The 22,180-nt window shown below is 33.1% G+C and overlaps 2 protein-coding genes across 4 annotated transcripts; one reads left to right on the top strand and one right to left on the bottom strand.

The window, feature by feature from the left end:
- The first annotated feature begins 628 nt into the window (after positions 1-628).
- LOC106126025 (lysosomal alpha-mannosidase) lies at positions 629-20,420 on the top strand. 3 transcript variants are annotated; one of them, XM_013323476.1, is made up of 16 exons: positions 629-728; positions 3,091-3,189; positions 5,529-5,631; positions 7,804-7,885; positions 8,291-8,476; positions 9,373-9,578; positions 9,833-9,969; positions 10,303-10,436; positions 13,781-13,873; positions 14,401-14,530; positions 15,071-15,149; positions 15,401-15,521; positions 16,674-16,779; positions 17,323-17,413; positions 18,380-18,921; positions 19,266-20,420. In XM_013323476.1, the coding sequence occupies exons 2-16, from the start codon at positions 3,097-3,099 to the stop codon at positions 20,418-20,420; spliced, it is 3,258 nt and encodes a 1,085-aa protein (XP_013178930.1). In that variant the 5' UTR covers positions 629-728; positions 3,091-3,096. The 3 variants fall into 3 exon arrangements, with proteins under 3 accessions (XP_013178930.1, XP_013178929.1, XP_013178928.1); XM_013323475.1 differs by lacking the exon at positions 10,303-10,436 and adding an exon at positions 11,117-11,250; XM_013323474.1 differs by lacking the exon at positions 10,303-10,436 and adding an exon at positions 13,302-13,435.
- Positions 20,421-20,851: 431 nt separating this feature from the next.
- On the bottom strand, positions 20,852-22,021 carry Urm1 (Ubiquitin-related modifier 1). Its single transcript, XM_013323418.1, has 3 exons — positions 21,879-22,021; positions 21,322-21,527; positions 20,852-21,178 (listed from the first exon to the last, which is right to left on the bottom strand). Exons 2-3 carry the CDS (start codon positions 21,520-21,522, stop codon positions 21,050-21,052), a joined length of 330 nt encoding a protein of 109 aa, XP_013178872.1. The 5' UTR covers positions 21,523-21,527; positions 21,879-22,021; the 3' UTR covers positions 20,852-21,049.
- Positions 22,022-22,180: the final 159 nt, after the last annotated feature.

Below are 22,180 nucleotides of genomic sequence, written 5' to 3' on the forward strand. Positions count from 1 at the left end.
AAGTTATATTCGTTCATATAACTTTTGTTTACATGTTTGAATTTTTCGCTCCATTTATTATTATTTTCGATTGTAACTGCTGTTTTAAGCCACTTGTCGATATACGGTTCTGATAATGATGAAAACGACCAAATGTTCGACATGATTACATTAATTCTATTCTCTACAATTCAAGTATTTGATAAAGATTTGAAATCAAAACAATGGGATTTAACAATGACATATTGACATGAGTTCATTTGACATAATTGTACAAGGCTACATAAATCATACTGCCACAAAAAATTTGTTCTTAGATTTATTTTTTTTAAGAATTTTTAATGCAATATTATTCAAAAGAAAGAAAATCTAAAATGACTTGAGATATTAAATATCAAAAACAAAATAATCAATAATTTGGCGGAAAAATATAGTGTTTTAAAATGAAACTGATTAACAAATAAAAATTCAACTCGAAACCATTTTCTTCTTGGAAAGATACAATTAAAACATTATTGTAGTATTTGTAAACAACATTTGTAATCTATAACAAAGTTCGTTGTCCAGTAATCAAAGGTTTCCTTCTAACTAAATGAACTGGATTTATGGATGTGATGTCTTTATCAAATAGAATCAGTCGCCAATGAACTGTCTCGGAGTTCGGTTGACTTACGTCAAATAGAGCTTTGATTTTGTAAATATAAATAATTCGTTTCGTTAATATTTTTTTGTTTAGTAAATGTACGTTGGTAAGTTTATTTATTGCTATTTATTGATTATTGTTCAAGATAATAACCAAGTAGGTATCGTAACAGGAAAACCGTGTACTTATACTAATCCAATTATTTGTATAACTTTGTTTTATATATATTGTGTTAAATCCATTTTCCGTCAGACTTTTTTGAGGTCATTGTTCCTTTATAACATAATAGCTTTTGCCTGCGACTTTGTCGGCGCTAAATTAAAAAAAATAATAATAAATATAGTCTGTTTCTCACTAATAATGTAACTTTTTAAAGGCAAAAGAATTTTTAATATCGCGCCAGAACTTTTTCAGTTTTATTTTTAACATACAAAAATACAAATATTATTTCTTTGTGTAATAGATTAATACATAGAAAAGTAATTTCAATTCGTTTATTATTCAAAATAAAATATTTATTTCTCGTAACGGTTTTTTTTATATTTCCACGAAACTAACGCGCGCATTTTGACAGTTATTCTTTAAATTTAAAGAACGAAAATACGAAGTAATAACTTTCCGTTTTAAACTTGTATTTTTATGAAAATTTAAAAGTTATTATATAATTATTACGCTGTTAGTTCTTTATAAATATGTTAAAAATCCAGTGTAAGCCCATGGTTAAAGAAAAACCGGATACATTGCAATGTAAGTGGGAACGCAATCGTGAAAAAAACTCGGACGAGTAACCTATTCCAGATATTACGTATCCTGGACCGAGAAGACTGGTTTCTTGAGACTACTTTTTATTGAATTTGGTACACGTCTAACCTTGATAACTCAGTTAGTTCCTTGATAATTGTGATGGCTTGAAAATAGACATAAATTAGGCTGTAACTATAGCTACTATCGCTCGCGACTCTGTCCGTACGGTATCAAAATAAAACTTAATTGATGAAATTTGTCATACATATAGAACATAGTCTGGAAGAACACATAGACTACTTATTATGTTTTTTAATTTTGCGCGGACAGAATCAAGTGTTACATACAGCATAATTTAATGTCCAAGTTGCGTGTGAATGCTTTTTGGGAGAGTCGCGGGCGTCAGCTAGTATACAAGTCAAGGCAATTTAACAATTATAGTTACTAACCGAAGTATGAATAATTTCCTTTGTTTCTTACAATATTGATAACGTTACAAAAATAACAAATAACTCGATTATAATATAAATAAAGCACTCGACAATATTTGTTTTGTTAATCATATTATTTACACTTTTAATTGTTATTTACTAAAGACCTTAAAGTATATAAATATTAGTTTAAGATAAAACCAAGGGTACTTAACTTTTTTTAAAAGTTTTATATCAAACAATCAACAGTGGTAGAGCCCGCTTTAACATCTTCGCACGAATTGTCCCGGCTCGCCCGGTGAAATACCACGACCACACAGAAGACAGGCGTCAAGTGGAAGCAATTCCAACTACAGTCTGATGAGTGTGCGTCCCGGAGGCTTAATTTAGTCCTCTTTCCCTTCCCAACCTTTTTCTTATAAGGAAAGGATTGGGAAGTGGAAGTGGACTTTCCGGCTGAGAGGATGCATGGAAAGGGAAAATATTTTCTTTCTGTGCATCTCCTCCGTCGATTAAAGGTAGGCAACGCATATGCAATTGCGTATGTCTATGGGCAACAGTCACTTCGCTATTTCAGCGATTTCAGGTGGCCGCTCGCTGATTTGCCACTTTATTATATATAAAAAAGCGTCAATAGCCTAATGGTTAAGGGTACGGATTTCCGATCACGAGGTCGGGGGTTCGAATCCCGCCATTCGATTATTGTCGTAAACATTATCCTAACACAAGCCTAGAGCTAAGTTGTAATGGTAAAAGAAATATTAGTAAATTTACAAAAAAATCTGCTAATATTTTTATATATATAAAAAATTAAAACTATCGATCTATTAGGTAGACAATTCGATTCTGTGTCGGTGTACTGGCAACACTAGCCTTATTAAAATGTCAACGTTTATATCCCCTCACTACATCTGACAGTTGACTTTGTAACGAAAGCGCGTCATTTCGCGCCAAAAATTCTAACTAATAATGTCTAAAAATACACATATAAATAAAATTTAACTGTCTGTTTGTAATATTTATACAATAGTTTATTACTACATGTATATGAATATATACATACATGAAAATAACATTTTTTTACAACTTTTGTCTGTCTGTTTGTGCTGGCTAATCTCTGAAACGGCTTGACAGATTTTGACCGGACTTTTATTAGCAGATAGCTAAAGTAATAAGGAGTAACTTAGGCTACTTATTTTAGAAAAATAAAGTTATCTTCCAATGTTCAAGTACTGTCCAGTACCGGACTGCTCAAAGACAGTATTTCTTTCAACGTCGTCGTTTTTCTTTCAGGTAGACATGTGGTTTATTTTACTGCTTTTGTCAGCGACCGCAGTACTATCAAGTCCTGTTCCTGACTCTTCAGGGACTCAGGAAAGATGTGGATATGACGTAAGTATGCCTAAACTTACTAATATAAATGAGAATGTTTGGATGTGTGTTATAAGATAGGAAGGTATCTCCAGAACGTATGCATGGAGCTCGCTTACTATTGGTAGGAACAGTGGTAGAGCCCGCTTTAACATCTTCGCACGAATTGTCCCGGCTCGCCCGGTGATATACCACGACCACACAGAAGACAGGCGTCAAGTGGCAGCAATTCCAACTACAGTCTGATGAGTGTGCGTCCCGGATGAGAGGATGCATAGGAAGGGAATATATTTTCTTTCTGTGCATCCTCTCCTCCGGCGAGGTAGGCAACGCATATGCAATTGCGTATGTCTGTGGGCAACGGTCTCAGGTGGTCGATGGCTCGTTTGCCACCTTGTAACATAAAACCACCACTAACTAAGCTCTATGCTTGTGCTAGAACATGGTTAACAATAGTCGAATGTCAGGATACGAATCTTGACCTCGTGATCTGAAATCTGTACCCTTAACCATCAGGCTATTAGCGCTTCAAGTCTAGAAGAACACATAGGCTATTTTTTAATTCGATGCGCACAAAGTCGAGGGCAACAGCTAGAATGTCTTTGAGTTTATAAGAATCAAGTAGAAATACCGTTTTTGAATACGTACCTCTTGACTATGGAATTATTAGAATATTTTTGTTTTAATATGTAAAATTTTCTCCTTTGTAATAGAAAAAAAGGCAAATTTAATATTCCATTTTACACTACAATGTTTTCAAATTCTTGTTTCTATCAACACGGTTAAATGGTTATAAATATATACTAATATTATAAAGCGGAAGAGTTTGTTTGTACTCGCTAATCGCAGGAACTATTGGTCCGATTAAAAAAAAAAAATTTGTTGAATAGTCCATTTATAGAGGAATGCTTTAGGCTATATAACATTACGATGCGACTAATAGTTTATTTATAATTCCGCGCGGACGTAGTCGCGGGTTACAGCTAGTTATGAAATAAATGCAAGTTCAAATGTTATCAGTAACTTTTAGGTTAACTGAGTAACGAGTTGAACTCGTGATTCGATACGGAATAACAACTTAGTAGTCTGTATGTTCTTCCAGACTATGTTCTATATCAGTCTTTCCTAAAGTGGGCGATTACGCCCCCTTGTGTGCGCTGCAGGTCTCAAGTTGCGGGTTATAGTAAAACGTTTCCTTTACAATTCTCCGTTAATATACAGTACCTGGATGACGGAGCTTTGCTTGGTATTTTTTTTTAAATTGTGTTTTTTGGAAATTATATTTAAGTAGGAATTACTAATAAAATGATGAAATATGAATAATATTTTTCGATCTTAAAGATAGAAAAAGTTAAGTTTATGTTTAAGTTGATTATCGATAAAACACGAATAAAATGACATTTTCCTAAAAATGATTCCTAGCTAGATCTATTTATCGCCCCCAAAACCCTCTATATACTAAATTTTATGAAAATCGTTGGAGCCGATTCCGAGATTCCAATTATATATATACAAGAATTGCTCATTTAAATATATAAGATATATAGGTCACAATAATTAAATAGTTTAATTTGAAGTTATAGTGGTTTTTGAATATGTGAAAATATGGGGGCATCAAAAACATATTTATTCTCAAAAGTGGGCAGTAGACAAAATAAGTTTGGCAACCACTGTTCTACATGTATGACGTTCAGTAAGATTCATGCAGTCGTTCTGGAGATACTTTCTAACAAACATCTAAACATTCGCATTTATAATATTAGTAAAGTGACACGTAGGCATTTAACAAAATAGAAAGGACATTACAAACCAAAATCAAAAAAGTGTACGTATTCTTAAATATTTTAAATTAACTCTTCGTAATGTCCGTTCTATAACTACAATAATATTTGTTAGTTTAGTTAACATATGTATACAGGTTTTTTTTTATATTATAAGGTGGCAAACGAGCGAGCGGCCACCTGAAATCGCTGAAATAGCGAAGTGACCGTTGCCCATAGACATACGCAATTGCATATGCGTTGCCTACCTTTAATCCACGGAGGAGAGGATGCACAGAAAGAAAATATCTTCCCTTTCCATGTATCCTCTCATCCGGAAAGTCTCCTTCCACTTCCCATGCTTATAAGAAAAAGGGTGGGAAGGGAAAGAGGACTATATAAGGCCTCCGGGACGCACACTCATCAGACGAAACGCGTAGTTGCTTCCACTTGAAGCCTGTCTTCTGTGTGGTTGTGGTATTTCACCGGGCGAGTCGAGCCAATTCGTGCGAACATGTTAAAGCTCGCTCTACCACTGTTATTTTTTGTCTTTATCACCCATCTTTAAATAATAATATTTTATTTTCTTTTATCTTCTAGAGTTGTACAGAAGCGGATGCTAGTGTGCTGAATATACATATAGTTGCACACACACACGACGATGTCGGCTGGCTAAAAACTGTCGATCAATATTATTATGGAAGTTAGTATGTTTTAATTATGCTGAAATCAATTAACTCAGATTCTTTGTATACAGGCAATTTAAATGTCATATAGTTCCGTACAAGGCGTCGGTGGTTCAGTGGTCAAGCACTTGACTTGCAATCTGCAGGTCCTGGGTTCGAATCCCGCCATGTACCAATGTGTTTTTCGATTTCCTATTTACATATGTACATTTATCCGATGTTCTTACGGTGTAGGAAAACATCGTGATGCAACCTGCACATATCTGAGAAGTAATTCAAAGATATGTGTGAAGTCAACCAACCCGCACTTGGCCAGCGTGGTTGACTATGGCCTAGTCACCCTTAACTTAGGGTAGGCTCCGAGCCCCTCAGTGGGGACATATAGTGTTCCATACTATTTCGTTTATTGAGCATCCCGTGATGTATGAATGTGTTACATTTACATATGTACATTTATCTTATGTTGTTACGGTGAAGGAAAACATCGTGATGCTGCACATATCTGACAAACTCAAACATATGTGTCAAGTCAACCCGCACTTGGCCAGCGTGGTTGACTATGGCCTAATCATCCTTAACTTAGGGTAGGCTCCGAGCCCCTCAGTGGGGACATATAGTGTTCCGTACTATTTCGTTTATTGAGCATCCCGTGATGTATGAATGTGTTACATTTACATATGTACATTTATCTTATGTTGTTACGGTGAAGGAAAACATCGTGATGCTACACATATCTGACAAACTCAAACATATGTGTCAAGTCAACCCGCACTTGGCCAGCGTGGTTGACTATGGCCTAATCATCCTTAACTTAGGGTAGGCTCCGAGCCCCTCAGTGGGGACATATAGTGTTCCGTACTATTTCGTTTATTGAGCATCCCGTGATGTATGAATGTGTTACATTTACATATGTACATTTATCTTATGTTGTTACGGTGAAGGAAAACATCGTGATGCTGCACATATCTTACACATTATAAGCATAGAAAAGTCAACGTCAAATATAATTAAAATTAATATTGGTAATACAAAGAAATTATGTTGTGTTGCGAATTTGGTAATCGATTACCGTTACATTGAGTAATTAAAGTTATTACCGTATTACTTCGGTAATTCCATGGTTAGTAATACATAGCATGTGATCAAGGTTGTAGCTAATCAGTTATTAATATAATTTATGTATGTTATTTGTTCGTTAAACTATGACGAATTATAATACACTAGTCGACGCCCGCGACTGTCGCGCGGATTTAAGTAACTTGTAGCCTATATCTTTAGACTATGTTCTACATCATCATCAGCTCACTATACGTCCCCACTGAGAGGCTCGGAGCCTACCGTAAGTTAAGTGATTAGGCCATAGTCAACTACGCCGGTCCAGTGCAGGACTTGACACATATGTTTGAGTTTGTCAGATATGTGCAGCATCACGATGTTTTCCTTCATCGTAACAACATAGGATAAATGTACATACATGACAGGATTACAACACAGGACCTGCAATGTCAAGTCAACTGATTAACCACTGAGACACGGACGCTCCACATCTATGACAAATTTTATCAAGATCCATAAAACCGTTCTGGAGATATATTCTAACATACATACATACATCTAAACATTCGCATTTATATTACGATTACATTAAAATATCGAGGATATTTTGATTATATAGAAAGGAACATCAAACACTTTATCTAAAAAATACGAGAGATTTAAAAAAAACTCATATATTTTTTAATGTTTGTATGGGTAGGTTTATTGCAACATCCTGTAACTACTGAACATATTTTGACATTGACCCTTATAAATGGACAGGCTATGAGACGTATTATTTTGTGCCTTTTTGATTACCGCTATGTTAGTTCTTCAGGAATAACAGGCAAGTAACATCAACAGACGCGTTTAAGGAACGAAATGGTACTTCTTACTTTTATAAATGCGTATGTTTACATGTTTGTTAGAAGATATCTCCAGAACTGCTGCATGGAACTTGGTGAAATTTAGTATAGATATAGAACATAGTCTGGAAGAACACAAAGGCTTATTACGTGTTCTTTTAATTCCGCGCGAACAGGGTCGCGGGCGATAGCTAGTCAATTTAAGATCAGTTGATTTTGACGAGTAATATGTCTTTTTATTCGTATTCTTCACATGTTTTTTCTTACAAAAACTAATAATTTTTTTAGGTCGTAATAATATACAGAAAGCTGGTGTCCAGTATATCTTGGACTCTGTCGTAAAGGAGCTATGGGAAGACCCGAAACGAAGGTAAAAGCAATTGTTTAGGGCTGCAGTACTTTGTCATATCTTATTAATCCTATTTCCCTTCCAACTCTTTTCTTATGAAAGGATGAGAAGGGGATTTGGATTAGACGGAGGACGATATAAGAATGTATTCTGTCTGTAAGTCTCCTCCGTCGATTAATGGTAACGCATCTACAAATGATGTCTATGGGTAGCGATCGTTTCGCTATTCCGGCGAATTAAGGTGGCATCTTGCTCATTTACCATCTTATGTTATAAAAAAGTTTGGATTAGAAATTACTATCTATCTTAAACTGTAATAGAATAATTTGTTAAGTAATTTTTTACAGATTTTTTTTAAATTAGATTCAAAAAATTTTTTTTTTCATTTTTTTTTGTTGTTTTAAAGAATTGTCTTCTTTTATCTAGGTTTATATACGTAGAGACAGCATTCTTTTGGATGTGGTGGACGAGACAGACGGAGACAGTACGAGATAAGGTTCGTACGTTAGTTAGAGAAGGACGGCTGCAGATGGTGGGCGGGGCTTGGAGTATGAACGATGAGGCAGCTTCTCATTACCAAAGTACTATTGATCAGTTTACTTATGGACTTAGGTAAGACTCTATATATACTAGATATCGCCCGTGACTTCGTCTAATAAAAAAAATAAAAAAAATCTTTATTGGGCAAAAATTTTTCACAAAATTTTGTGCTCTTCCAGACTATGTTCTACGGCTATGTCTAGTTTCAGATAAATCTGTTTAGTCGTTCCAGTGATACTTTCAAACAAACATCCATCTAAAAATTCGCATTTATAATATTAGTAAGAACGAAAAGAAGGGTCTTAATAGACGGATGGACAACAAATTGATCCAATAAGGGTTCCCTTTTGAGAGTTCCGTACGTCGTAGGCAAAAAAACCCTTATAGGATCAATTTGTTGTCCGTCTGTCTGTCAAGACCCTTTTTCTCAAATACACGTTAAGGTATTAAGCAGGAATTTCTTTTCCTTTCGTGGTACGGAGCCATAAAAATCATATTTCGTATACATGATGTTTTTGCGTTGAAAATAAAGAAAAAAACATTTTTTTTTAATTTTTTGTCTGTCTGTCTATCTGTCCGCTTGTTCGTTGTACCGGGTAATCTCCGTTTGGACAGATTTTGACGAAACATTGACTGGAATTGGGCATTTTATAAGCAATTTTTTTTAAATTCCGCGCCGACGAAGTCGCGGGCGACTATTAGTTATCAAATTATATATACTAATATTATAAAGCGGAAGAGTTTGTTTGTTTGTACGCGTTAATCTCAGGAAGTACTGGTCCGATTTGAAAAATTATTTTTTGTTGAATAGTCCATTTATAGAGGAAGGCTTTAGGATATATAACATTACGCTGCGACCAATAGTTTTTTTTTTATTTAACGCGGACGGAGTCGCGGGCGACAGCTAGTATTTTATAATATGGCCGAATAATTGGTTTAAGTTGCATTTTTTGTTATTTTTTCTTTAGTAAATTGAACCAAACATTTGGTGCTTGTGGACGTCCTCATGTTGGCTGGCAAATAGATCCATTTGGTCACTCCAGAGAATTCGCATCTCTTTTAGCAGCTATGGGATACGATGGTCTCTTCTTAGGCAGGATAGATTACCAGGATAAGAGACAGAGGTTATTGGGGAAGAAGATGGAAATGGTATGGAGAGGAGATGATAGTTTGGGTAAGTGGATTTCTTGACAGGGGATTTTTTTTGATTTTTTAATCGATGATTGTAAATTTTTTTAATAGTAATTAACTGTAGACGACAAATTTTTTGCTCTTTTTTTTAATTTTGTGCTATCGAAAAACTGTTTTTTTTTAATTTAGCATTTATAAAAATAACAGATCGACTTTTGATCTTGAATTAGCTTCAATTTTGTTTTTTTTTGCCTATTTTTTTTTACATTTTTTCTATTTTTTTTTATTTTTTCTTAGGTAAATCTTCAGATATATTTACTGGTGTATTATATAACACATATTCACCTCCTCCTGGATTTTGTTTCGATGTTTTGTGCAACGATGAACCAATTATAGATGACCCCAGCTCACCAATGTACAATGTGGATCAAAAGGTCAGCTTATAATGGATAGTTTTAAACAGTTTTTTTTTTAATATTATTATTAAAAAAATCAGTTTGTAAGATATAGAAATAGTCGAATTCGAACCCACTATTACTAAATCAATAATCCGTTTACTTAACTAATGGACTATGAAGTATTTTTTGTATTTTTTTTTACTTAGCTAGTTTTTTTAATCGTAAAATTTTATTTTTTATATTTGCGTTTGGATTTTGGTTATTTTTCTGTGACAAATACTTTTTTTTTACCTTTTTTTGATTACAAAAGAGCAAGAGATTCTAACTAACTATTATGTTTTTTTTTTCAAATCTCTTAAAATTCGAAAGGTGGACAAATTTCTTGCAATATGTCAGAATATATCATCTGGTTATAACACAAAAAATATCATTGTGACAATGGGTGAAGATTTTCACTATCAAGACGCAATTATGTGGTTCAGAAATCTAGATAAATTAATACAGTGAGTCTATAAACTAGATTTAGGCATGACTTAGGCATGGATTGCACTAAATGGTACTAAGCATTAAGGGAATTAAGACTTAATAAAATGTAGTTAAGCCTTTTTTTCACTAGCATTTTTGTGTCGATATCTCGCGTGGTCAGTCGTAGTGAAAATAGGGTCTAAAAGTAGACAATTTTGGTATAACTATGGGTTTTTATTGGTTGAAATAATACTAGCAAAAGATTTGTTAGAATCATAATTTTTTTTATATATCATAAAGTGGCAAACGAGCGAGCGACTACCTGAAATCGCTGAAATAGCGAAGTGACCGTTGCCCATAGACATACGCAATTGCATATGCATTGCCTACCTTTGATCCACGGAGGAGAGGATGCACGGAATGAAAATATTTTCCCTTCCCATGCATCCTCTCATCCAGAAAGTCCACTTCCACTTCCCATCCTTTCCATTATAAGAAAAAGGGTGGGCAAGGGAAAGATGATTAAATGAGGCCTCCGGGACGCAGACTCATCAGACTGTAGTTGTTTTTTTTTAATTGTGCGTTGAATTCGACATTTCGAGCTTTTTACTGTTCGTTTACCATAGATCCTTGTCTATAATGACAATTATTAGTTGAACTCTACCATAAACTCATTTGTTTTCTATTTATAAAATCAGTCTATGGTTTGTCCCGATAGGTGAGCAAATTTGTGGACAAAGTCAGAGAGATGTCTCACGCGTATAAAACCAAAAATATCCTCGTCACAATGGGGGATGACTTTAATTATCAGGACGCGGGAATGTGGTTCAACAATTTGGACAGATTGATTAAGTAAGTTTCATTTGTATATGACACACGAAATTTAAAAAAAATGCATTTTTTTTCGCTTTTGGCTCATTTTTTGATGCAACTAAACATACACTCTTCGTTGTATTTTGTACTATCGGGGAATTTGTTGGTACTACATTTTAAAAACGAGTCATATAAACGTCTACCAATAGGACGAACATTTTAAATATTTCTTTACGAATTGCTTTTTACTATTACACCGTCGTTTGCACAACTAACTGCTAATTGGCTATTGTATGAACTAACGCCGCTAGAGTTTGTCTCATTGAGATAACAAGGCATTTTTTCTGTAAGTGCATCACCGCGAAGTGCTCTGACTGTACCTTTTTTTCATTTACGTTTTTTGATAATATTTGAGGATTGTCTTGTTTTTTATATGTGTTTTAGCAATGAAAACCCATAGTTATATTACTTTAGAATGTTACTAATTCCATTGATATTTGTTCTGGGACATCATCTACTAATATTCGCAACATTTTATTTCTGTATAATTGCATTAAATAAACGCTTATTTTTATCTATATATTTAAAATTGCTGTTCTTTAGTCTAGCTAAAATTCGACAGCTGAACAGATCTTATCTTGGTCTTAAAATGTTCGCGGATGTCTAGGGAAGGTTTAAAACGTGTTAAATAATTCAAAAAATTGCCTGCAAAACTCTAAAAACAGCCCTTTTTTATACACGACTGAATGGATACGCCGTAATTTGGCATAATGTAGAGATTTTTATTAAGCGCGGACGGAGTCGCGGGCTACGGCTATTTATAAGTAACTTTATCATTGTTAAGTATAGTAGTATCACACTTTTAAATAATAAGTTATTTATTGCAACTTGACAATCAATTGAAGCGTCAATAGCCTAATGATTAAGCGTACGGATTTCCGATCACGAGGTCGGTGGTTCGAATCCCGCCATTCGACTATTGTCGTAAACCATATCCTAGCACAAGCATAGAACTTAGTTGGAAAGGTAAAAGAAATATTAGTAAATAATAACAAAAAAATTTGCTAATATTTAAAAAAATGTTTTAAATATCTATTTTTTGTCTTTCTATTATAGTCTGAAAAAACCGTTTAATCTCGTTTCTTTTTTTGTTTGATATAATTGTGAAATGGTTAATAACGTCTGTATTTCTTAATTTACTGATATTATAAATTAATAAGCGACCAGTAAGTATTCTTAAATCCTGTGGGTTTTTAGTACTGCAGTCTAACCGTAATTTAATTTGTTACGTAAAGTTTTTGTATAATAAAATAAAAAAGTAAAAAATAGTCTACAGTTTAAGACGTGTTTTCTATGTTACCTTTTTTTTCTGACGATTAACAATTAATCGTGTAGTTTATAGCGATTCGGAATTAAAGTTAATTATAATTTTGATATTTAAAAAAGATATTTGTTACGCGAAACATATCCAAAATTCCAACACGATACATTTGTAGTGTGATGAACTTAGTAATCGGTGGCCAAGTCAAAATAAACTGCAATATAGGTCGACAAGGATATCTGACCCGGTGAGCATAAGTCAAACTAATTGATAATATTCAAACTTTCTGGTACTGGTATTATTTCGCGGACGCGGCCCGTCGCTCACTTGTGTGCCACCACTCACCACCACTCATCCTGATGAAGGGCCCCCGATGGGCTCGAAACTAGTCGGTGCCGCCACCGGACGTATATACGTGAGTGTTTAGCCGTGTTTATATATCAGTTTAAATGATAATACCTCACCAGCGCCCTCCTGTCAGTGTCACTAGATCCTTTCCTTACTATAACAGTCATTTCTTTTATGTCATTGTGTTTGCTCATGAAGATTTTATATATTTTCTGACAGAACTAACCGCGACAGCAGCGCCTCTCACCGGGTCAGATATCCTTGTTTGATTAGTACATCTTTAACTTTAATGTCATAATCTTTGTCAGAATATAGTCTGTCTTGTTTAAGTTTTTTAATGCGATAGCAGCGCCCCTCTCACCGATTCAGATAGTTTTATCGCACTATTATGTATATTCTCCTCACATAATACATAAATTAGGTAAATGATTTCCTGGACTACGCGAACGAAGCAAGCAAAAGATATAAAACAAAGAATGTACTCATCACAATGGGGGGTGACTTTACTTACCAAGATGCAGGCATGTGGTATAACAACTTGGATAAGTTGATTAAGTAAGTTGCTTGCGTTAATTGCATTTATATGATTTACCGTGGGTTTCTAAGACTGAAAACAAATTGATAACTTGACAGGGTTACATCTTTTGCAAAACTTTACTATGTTATCACTGTAAAATGTTTTAAATAGAACTTTGGGCTAAGAAACCCACGATTAATATAGTATTTTCTGTTATAATACATCCCCTCCCTAAATCCATAACCTCATCGTTTCTTTTCTAAGGTGGGAAAGAGATGAAATCCAACTAAACGCAGAATTATTTACACTTGACACGTTCTTTTGTAGATTTTCTTTACAGTTGTTAAACTAAATAGGTTCTAATTTTTTATTTTTTCTATCAGACATACAAATCTTAAGTCTGCTAAGGAAGGACTCGGTATAAAGGCTTTCTACTCAACACCTGATTGCTATTTGAAAGCTGTTAGGAATGCTTTGTAAGTAATTTTTTTTTAATAAAAACTTCTTTTAATTTTATATATAACGTTACATATATAATCGTATTAGTAAGATTCTGACAGGACATTGTCGGTGGCTCAGGGGTCAAGCACTTGACTTGCATTCTGCATGTCCTGGGTTCGAATCCCGTGATGTATGAATGTGTTACATTTACATATGTACATTTATCTGATGTTGTTACGGTGAATGAAAACATCGTGATGCTGCACATATCTGACAAACTCAAACATATGTGTCAAGTCAACCCGCAATTGACCAGCGTGGTTGACTACGTCCTAGTCACATAACATAGGGTAGGCTCCAAGCCCCTCAGTGGGGACGTATAGTGAGCTGATGATGATGATTAAATTGGAATTTTGCAAAAAAAAAGAGAAATCCGAATGACAACATTTTTACGATTATTTACGTCGAATCCAAGAAAATACGATTGAATAAGAAAACACAAACACATTTTTTATATATTTTTATTTTATTAATAATATAGTCTTAATATTTTTTTTATCAGTCCCAGTCTACCAACAAAACAGGATGATTTCTTTCCGTACGCGAGTGACCCTACTGCTTATTGGACGGGATATTTCACTTCTAGACCCACAACTAAATACTTTGAAAGGGAATCTAACGCATTTTTACAGGTACGATCTTACTAATATTATAAATGCGAATGTTTATATGTATGGATATCTAAGAGTGTATGGATCTTGATGAAATTTGGTATGTAGAACATAGTCTGGAAGAACACATAGACTATTTATATATATCTAGCAATTGGGATATTTTTTTTATGATTTTCATTAGGATCTCAAAAGGGTGGTAATGATTTGGGCGTATGTATTTCCATGTATGTGTGTTTTTAAGCCAATTTTCTTTTGCTAGACTTCTGTATTATGTGTCTTGAACTTAACTTGCTGGACTTTAAGGAAGGTGTACCCTCTTTTTGTGAAGGTCCCTAAGTCGTAACTGTTGTCTAACCTCCTTTGTCTTAAGCAATTCAACAGATTTTGTCGAGTGTCATTCGATTCGTGTTCTTCCCTTGAGTGTCATAGGTACATATAATCATTGGGGGTGTTTTTATGGTTCCGTACCTCATAGGAAAAAAACGTTACACTTCTAGGATCCCTTTGTTGTCCGTCTGTCTGTCAAGACCCTTTTATTAATAAGTGTTATTATTTCAGATGGTCAAAAACCTTCAAGTGATGTTAAATCTTCCTAAACACAATCAATTCGTTATTGACGAACTGAAAAGTGCCATGGGTAAGTAATTATATATTTTAGTATTAAAATGTAAGGACGCCATGACACTTAAGTTTTAGGTTATGTTGTATAGTTTTGTGAGAAAGTAAATTTACGAAAATATTAAACAAAAAATCGTAAAACGTCTGTTTTTAGAACTTGTATGGACAACGGGAACTCGTGTTTTATTTTTGTTATAAAAAAATTCCAACGATCGTGATCAACGATGTTTTTTTATTTTTTTGTATATAAACGTCTTATATACTATATAGGTGTGATGCAGCATCACGATGCCATCACCGGCACAGAGAAGCAACACGTGGCTCACGATTATGAGAGAATATTGAACAATGCTCTTGAAGACGTCATGATTGTACCTAACCAGGCTTACAAGTAAGTAGTAGGTTTTTTATTAATTTACTAATTTTTTAACCATTCCAACTAAAATTGGATTGTCTGTTTGTAATATTGTTATAACCAAAATAATATTTCTTTAAAATTTTGTCTGTCTGTCTGTTTGTTCCGGCTAAGCTCTGAAATGGCTGAACCGATTTTGACGGGACTTATATTGTCAGGTAGCTTATGTAATAAAAAGTAACTTAGGATACTTATTTTAGAAAAAAAAAGTAATTTTGCAATGTCCTAGTACTGTCCAGTACCGGACAGCTCAAAGTCAGAATTTCACGCGGACGAAGATAATATTTTTTTTTCTCATTATCAAAAATAATATTTAAAAAGATATTTTATTATTTAAACGCATTCCAACACTTTTAATATAATTAAAAGCACTAAGAAGTACCAAATCACTTTACAAGGAGTAAGGCATTTTTTGTAAGCTCACTGCGAACCGCCCTGACTGTACATTCAAAGTAAACACTTCCCACTCTTTCTTTTTTAAAGCATTTTTAATAACAAGAATATTATGACACGGGTTTCATGACATCATCAGCTCACTATACGTCCCCACTGAGAGGCTCGGAGCCTACCCTAAGTTAAGGGTGATTAGGCGATAGTCAACCATGCTGACCAAGTGCGGGTTGACTTCACACATATCTTTGAATTTCTCTTAGATATGTGCAGCATCACGATGTTTTCCTTTACCGTAACGTCGGATAAATGTACATATGTAAATCGAAAATGGAAAAACACATTCGATTCGCGGGGGGCGGGATTCGAACCCAGGACCTGCAGATTGCAAGTCAAGTGCTTGACCCCTGAGCCACCGACGCTCCAGATGCGCTATTATTCATATTTAATTTTAACGACAAGATAATATGAAAATGATGGAGAGCTAATTATAGTTAGTCACTAGGAAAGGATGGGAAGTGGATTTGCTAGAAGTAATGTTTAAAAGGAGAAAGATTCTCTTTCTGTGTGCCTCCATCGATTAAAGTTAGGCATCTGCAAAATGATGTCTTAGGCGTTCGTTTCATTATTTTAACGATTTCTATTGGTCGTTTGTTCGTTTGCTACCTTGTGTTTAAAAATGGCCATAACTTTGTCGGAAAATTGTAAAAAGTTTTAAGTGTGTCTATTTGTTTATAGTAAAGTTTTGAAAGCGAAAGGTTATGAAGGACCAGAATTGGAGTACAAAAGATGTCGTCTCAATGAATCTTCATGCAGCATCTCTGAACGGAAAAAAGCTTTTACTGTGAGTAAGAAAATCTTACTATCTTACTAATATTATAAATGCGAATGTTTAGATCAGTGGTTCCCAAACTTGTCTACTGCCCACTTTGAGAATAAATATTTTTTTAGCGCCCCCATATTTTAACATATTTAAAAACCACTATAACTTCAAATTAAATTAATTAATTATTATGACCTATATATGTATATTAACGGAGAATTGTAAAGGAAACTTTTACTATAACCCGCAACTTGAGACCTGCAGCCCACAAGGGGGCGTTATAGCACACTTTGGGATAGACTGGTTAATGTTAGAAGATATCTCCAGAACGGCTGAATGAATCATAACGAATTTGTCATACATATAGAACATAGTCTGGAATCACACATAGACTACTTAATTTTCCTATTTGATTCCGCGTAGAGTCACGGGCGACAGCTAGTCTCTGACATAAAAAGATTTCATACATTTTAAGATAAAAAACGTAAAAAAATTAAAACTAATATTAAAATTTAAAACAGCGCCATCTGTTATTGTAAAAAATCAAACTATTTATTTATACAGGTGACAATATTCAATCCTTTAGCTTGGTCTGTAACAGAACCGATAAGGATACCTGTTGTTGATGGCAGTTATACTATTAAAGGACCAAATGGTAAGTAAATAGATAATCTATATATATAAAAGAAAGTGGTGTTAGTTACACTATTTATAACTCAAGAACTGCTTTACCGATATGCCTGAAAATTGGTGAGGAGGTAGCTTAGAGCCAGGAGACGGACATAGGATACTGTTTATTAATTTTTTATTTCGAATTTATGCCTTGAAGAGCTGCTTTTTATTTAACTTACTAATATTATAAATGCTGAATGTTTAGATGGATGTGATGTGGATGGATGTATGTTTGAAGATATCTCTAGAACGGCTGAACGGATCTCGATTAAATTTGGCATACATATAGAACATAGTATGAAAGAACACATACTAAGTACTAATTAAGTTTTTTTATATATCCACGCGGACGGAGTCGCGGGCGACAGCTAGTAAATATAAAAAAACATGACTAAAATTTGACACACTGTAAAATACATTAATTGACACCTTATATCATATAATCTAAGTCGTTAAAGCTACAATACATTTGAAACACCGTCTTTACCGTCTTTAGAGCTATAAAAAAACATTTTGAATTTCAACAAATAGAGTCAAAATCGCTTAAAACTATCAAACTTACTAGATAACCTACGCTTAATATAAGAAATAAAAGAACTTATATATATTATACCCAAAAACCCCACTGAGGGTTTTAGTCTACCCTAATTGAGAGTATATGATAGTGAATGCTGGTCCAGTACAAGACTTGACACATATGTTTGAGTTTGTCAGATATGTGCAGCATCACGATGTTTTCCTTCACCGTAACAACATAAGATAAATGTACATATGTAAATGTAACACATTCATACATCACGGGATTACAATTCAACTAATGGCACTATGGCCTAATCACATAACTTAGGGTAGGCTCTCAGCCCCTCGGTGGGGACGTATAGTGAGCTGATGATGACATGCTCAACTCCTGACACATTCCTAATGTTTTCAATTTAATTTCCTATTCCAGCTAAAGAAATTCAATATCAAATATTAGATATACCTGAATCAGTCAAAAATATACCAACAAGACAATCTTTAGCGACACACGAATTAATATTCATAGTTAAATTAAAACCATTGAGTTTCCAATCATATCATGTAACTAAAAACGAAAAAACCAAAAGAAACATAAAAACACAGAAGGAAAGAAAAAATGACTTTTATACGAATTTAAATGATTATTGGACGAATTTGAAAACTCCTATCGATATAAAAAATCTAGAAGACAAAGAAAATAGACGAATACAAGATACAATTTGTAATGAAAATCTAGAAATTAAAGATAGAAATCTAGATTTTGATGTACTAAAAAGTTCTAATGATGGTGTTAGTGAAGATATATTAAAATTGGAGCAGATAATAAGAGATGCAAAGAGAAATACGGAGAAAGAACAGAAGAATTTGGCGAAGAAATTAAACTATCCGAGTTTAAATGAAGAAGAGATGCGTATGTTGTCTGATGAACCGACTGTTGTCAATATGTTTGAAGATAAATATATTGAAAATCAGGTAAAAATAACAAAAAAATCTTATCTTACTAATATAAATGCGAGCTTAGATGGATGGATGTTTGTTAGAAGGTAATTCCAGAAAATCAGAACAGATCTTGATGAAATTTGACATAGTCATGGTTAAAAAAGAATTTAAAAAAAAATTAGGCAAAAATTACAAAATTTTTTCGAAAAAATCTTTTTTTTTCACAATGAAAAAACTAGTAAAACTTTTTTTTCTATCATTCTCATTTGTGTAAAGAGTTTTTGCTAATTTTTTTTACTATAAAAAAATTCAGTTTATTTTTTTAGATTTTTTTATATTTTATATTACAATACAAACTAATTAATGTTCCTTTCCAGGCAATGAAACTACGTTTAGACAACAATCTAGACATAATAACACTTTTAGAAAATAAAAAATCATTAAACTTCGCTATAAAATTATATTACTGGTCGGCATGTTTCGGCGACAATACGAACACAACCGAACGATCTTCCGGTGCTTATATTTTCCGTCCAAATATAACAAAACCTATAGAATTATCTATATTACATTCAGAAATAAAACACGGACCACTCGTTTCGGAACTTAGAACTATTTACGAGGGAAATGTAACATCAAACACACGTTTATATACAGATATAGATTTTATCGAAGTAGATTTTACTGTTGGCCCAATACCGATAGACGATAACATTGGAAAAGAATATATAATAAAATATATAACAGATATAAACAATAATGGTATATTTTACACTGATTCTAACGGTAGACAAATGTTAAAAAGGAAATTAAATGAAAGACCACAATTTAATTTGACATTAGCCGAACCAATCGCGGGAAATTACTATCCTGTTACCAACAAAATATATATAGAAGACAGTGACAATCGCCTGTCAGTGCTGACAGATAGATCACAAGGTGGCAGTTCTTTAAATAATGGGGAAATAGAAATTATGCTGCATAGAAGATTGTTACATGACGATGCATTTGGTGTTGGCGAAGCTTTGAATGAGGTTTTAAATAACAAAGGTTTAGCTGTTAGAGGTACACAAAGAATATTAACGAAGAAATCAGATTTATTAGAAAGAAAACGCGTTTTAGAATTTCATTGTAAACCGATAATTTTATTCGCCGATGCGGAAAATTTAAATTTGTCAAATGACCATAGATTTGTCGGTTTATACTCTGTGCCAGATGGCGTGCATTTATTATCTATAGAACCTTGGGGTGATACGTCATTGTTGTTAAGAATTGAAAATTATTTGGAGAAATCGATAAATTCAACGATAGAAGTAAATTTGAGTGATTTGTTTAATTTTATTAAGATAAATACGTTTAAAGAGACGACTTTAGCAGCGAATCAATGGATGGATGAATATGAAAAATTAAATTGGACAACTGATAATGAATCTTTTAATGAATCAAATGAATTTAATAATGATGATGGTTTTAAAGTGAAAATAAAAGCCAAACAAATTCGTACATTTATTATTGAATATGAATATGTATAGATTTATATGAATATTATTGAATTATACAAAATTAAATTTAAATTGTTTTTTTTTTAATCCAACCCGCATATACGAGTTTAAAATAATAACGTGTTAAAAACCACACCATCATATTTTATATACTCTTTGCACACCATATTGTGACTTCAAAGCTCTCAAATCTTAATAGACAATTCTAAATTAATATTTATTATAATTTGCATGACTGACGTAAAGAAAATCATCATCAACCTGCCCTTATCCCTATTGAGGGTCGGCCCTGTATGTACTCCTCCATACATCTCTATCAGCCGTCATATCCGAGTCTACCCCCTTCCTATGCATATCCTCTTTCACACAGTCATTCCATACTTTTTGGTTTTCCTCTACCTTTGTAGCCATCCACATTCAATCTCATTACTTTACATTCTTCAAAAATTTTATATTAAATTTAATTAGAAATTTTCTTTAAAATGAAAAACATCAGATTTTTTTTTACTTTGGCTAGGATATGCCTATTGTGGGTGTTTGAGCTTGTACTAAATCAAAGCCACAGTCAATTACCCCCATTACTGTTAAGGTGCATTTCTACATAAATATTCCCTTCTTTCTTTGTGAAAAAAAGGAATTAGAAATAATTAAACATTTAATTACCCTCCATGTAATGTGGATATAAACATTATGATATCATTATTTTTTAATTCATAATCTAATTCACCAAAAAGTTCCCAATCTGCATCATTTACTAATACCAGTATTCCTGGCCGCACAGAATCACCCTGAAACAGATTAAAAAGTAAAAAAAAAACTTATTTAAAACGAAAAATAAGAAAAACTTATTCACTGGACTTGAAACTTATATACAAACACACCAACTTAGTAAGAAAATAAAAGAAATTGCAGAAATTTTTTTTTAGCATACCTGTAAAAACAACTCTGGTCTTTCTCTTAAAAGGTTATCCTTAATCCAAACTAATAAATGTCTTATTGTCCATTTATTATCTGTAGAATCTGGTAAATAAATATTTAACTGTGGTAACTCAATTTCCCGCTTTTTTATTTTATCAAATAGCAATTCTGCACCACCACCAAATTGCAGTTGCAATTTTAATGCATCAGCCATTTTATCTGAAAAAAATATTTAAGAAAGTCGTAAAAATAATTATAACACGCAGGTAATTCTTAATTATTAGACAATTATAATTTTGCAACAACCAACTTTCTAATTAGCAATATTTAAATTATAAACAAATAAAATTGTCCTCACTTTCTATGTTTCGAATGTGTTTTATCCCATGATAAATTTTATAGTAAAGTACATTGATTTTATAAACATAAACACAACTTTTGATTTGATATGAACAAATAGACGAATGTAATTTAATTCATAACGTTATTATTGTAAGCAAAAACCAATAAGTAAATTTTCAATATTAAGGTATTTTTGTTTCTTTTCGATAATAAGTTCTTTCCTCATACCTTTACATAAAATAATTTAAAACATACAAATTATGTTTTCTGCAACAATTTTTAACTTCTCACAAAGAATTGAGTTAAACTTTCCATAAAATAAAAACTTTTTCGTATGCGCACTTTAAAGAGGTTATATTTTTGTCATCAATGTCAAGTTTTTTTTTAATTTTATGACCTGGTAACATAGACCTTTAGGTCATATCTTATTTGGAAAATGTCAAGTTGTCAACGAAATTGGCAGTCAATTTGACATATTAATAAATGTTGCCATTGTTCATGTTAAATTACTACAAAACCTAATAACATTT

Source organism: Papilio xuthus, unplaced genomic scaffold (genome assembly GCF_000836235.2).
Source record: "Papilio xuthus unplaced genomic scaffold, Pxut_1.1 DF825355.1, whole genome shotgun sequence".
NCBI lineage: Eukaryota > Metazoa > Arthropoda > Insecta > Lepidoptera > Papilionidae > Papilio > Papilio xuthus.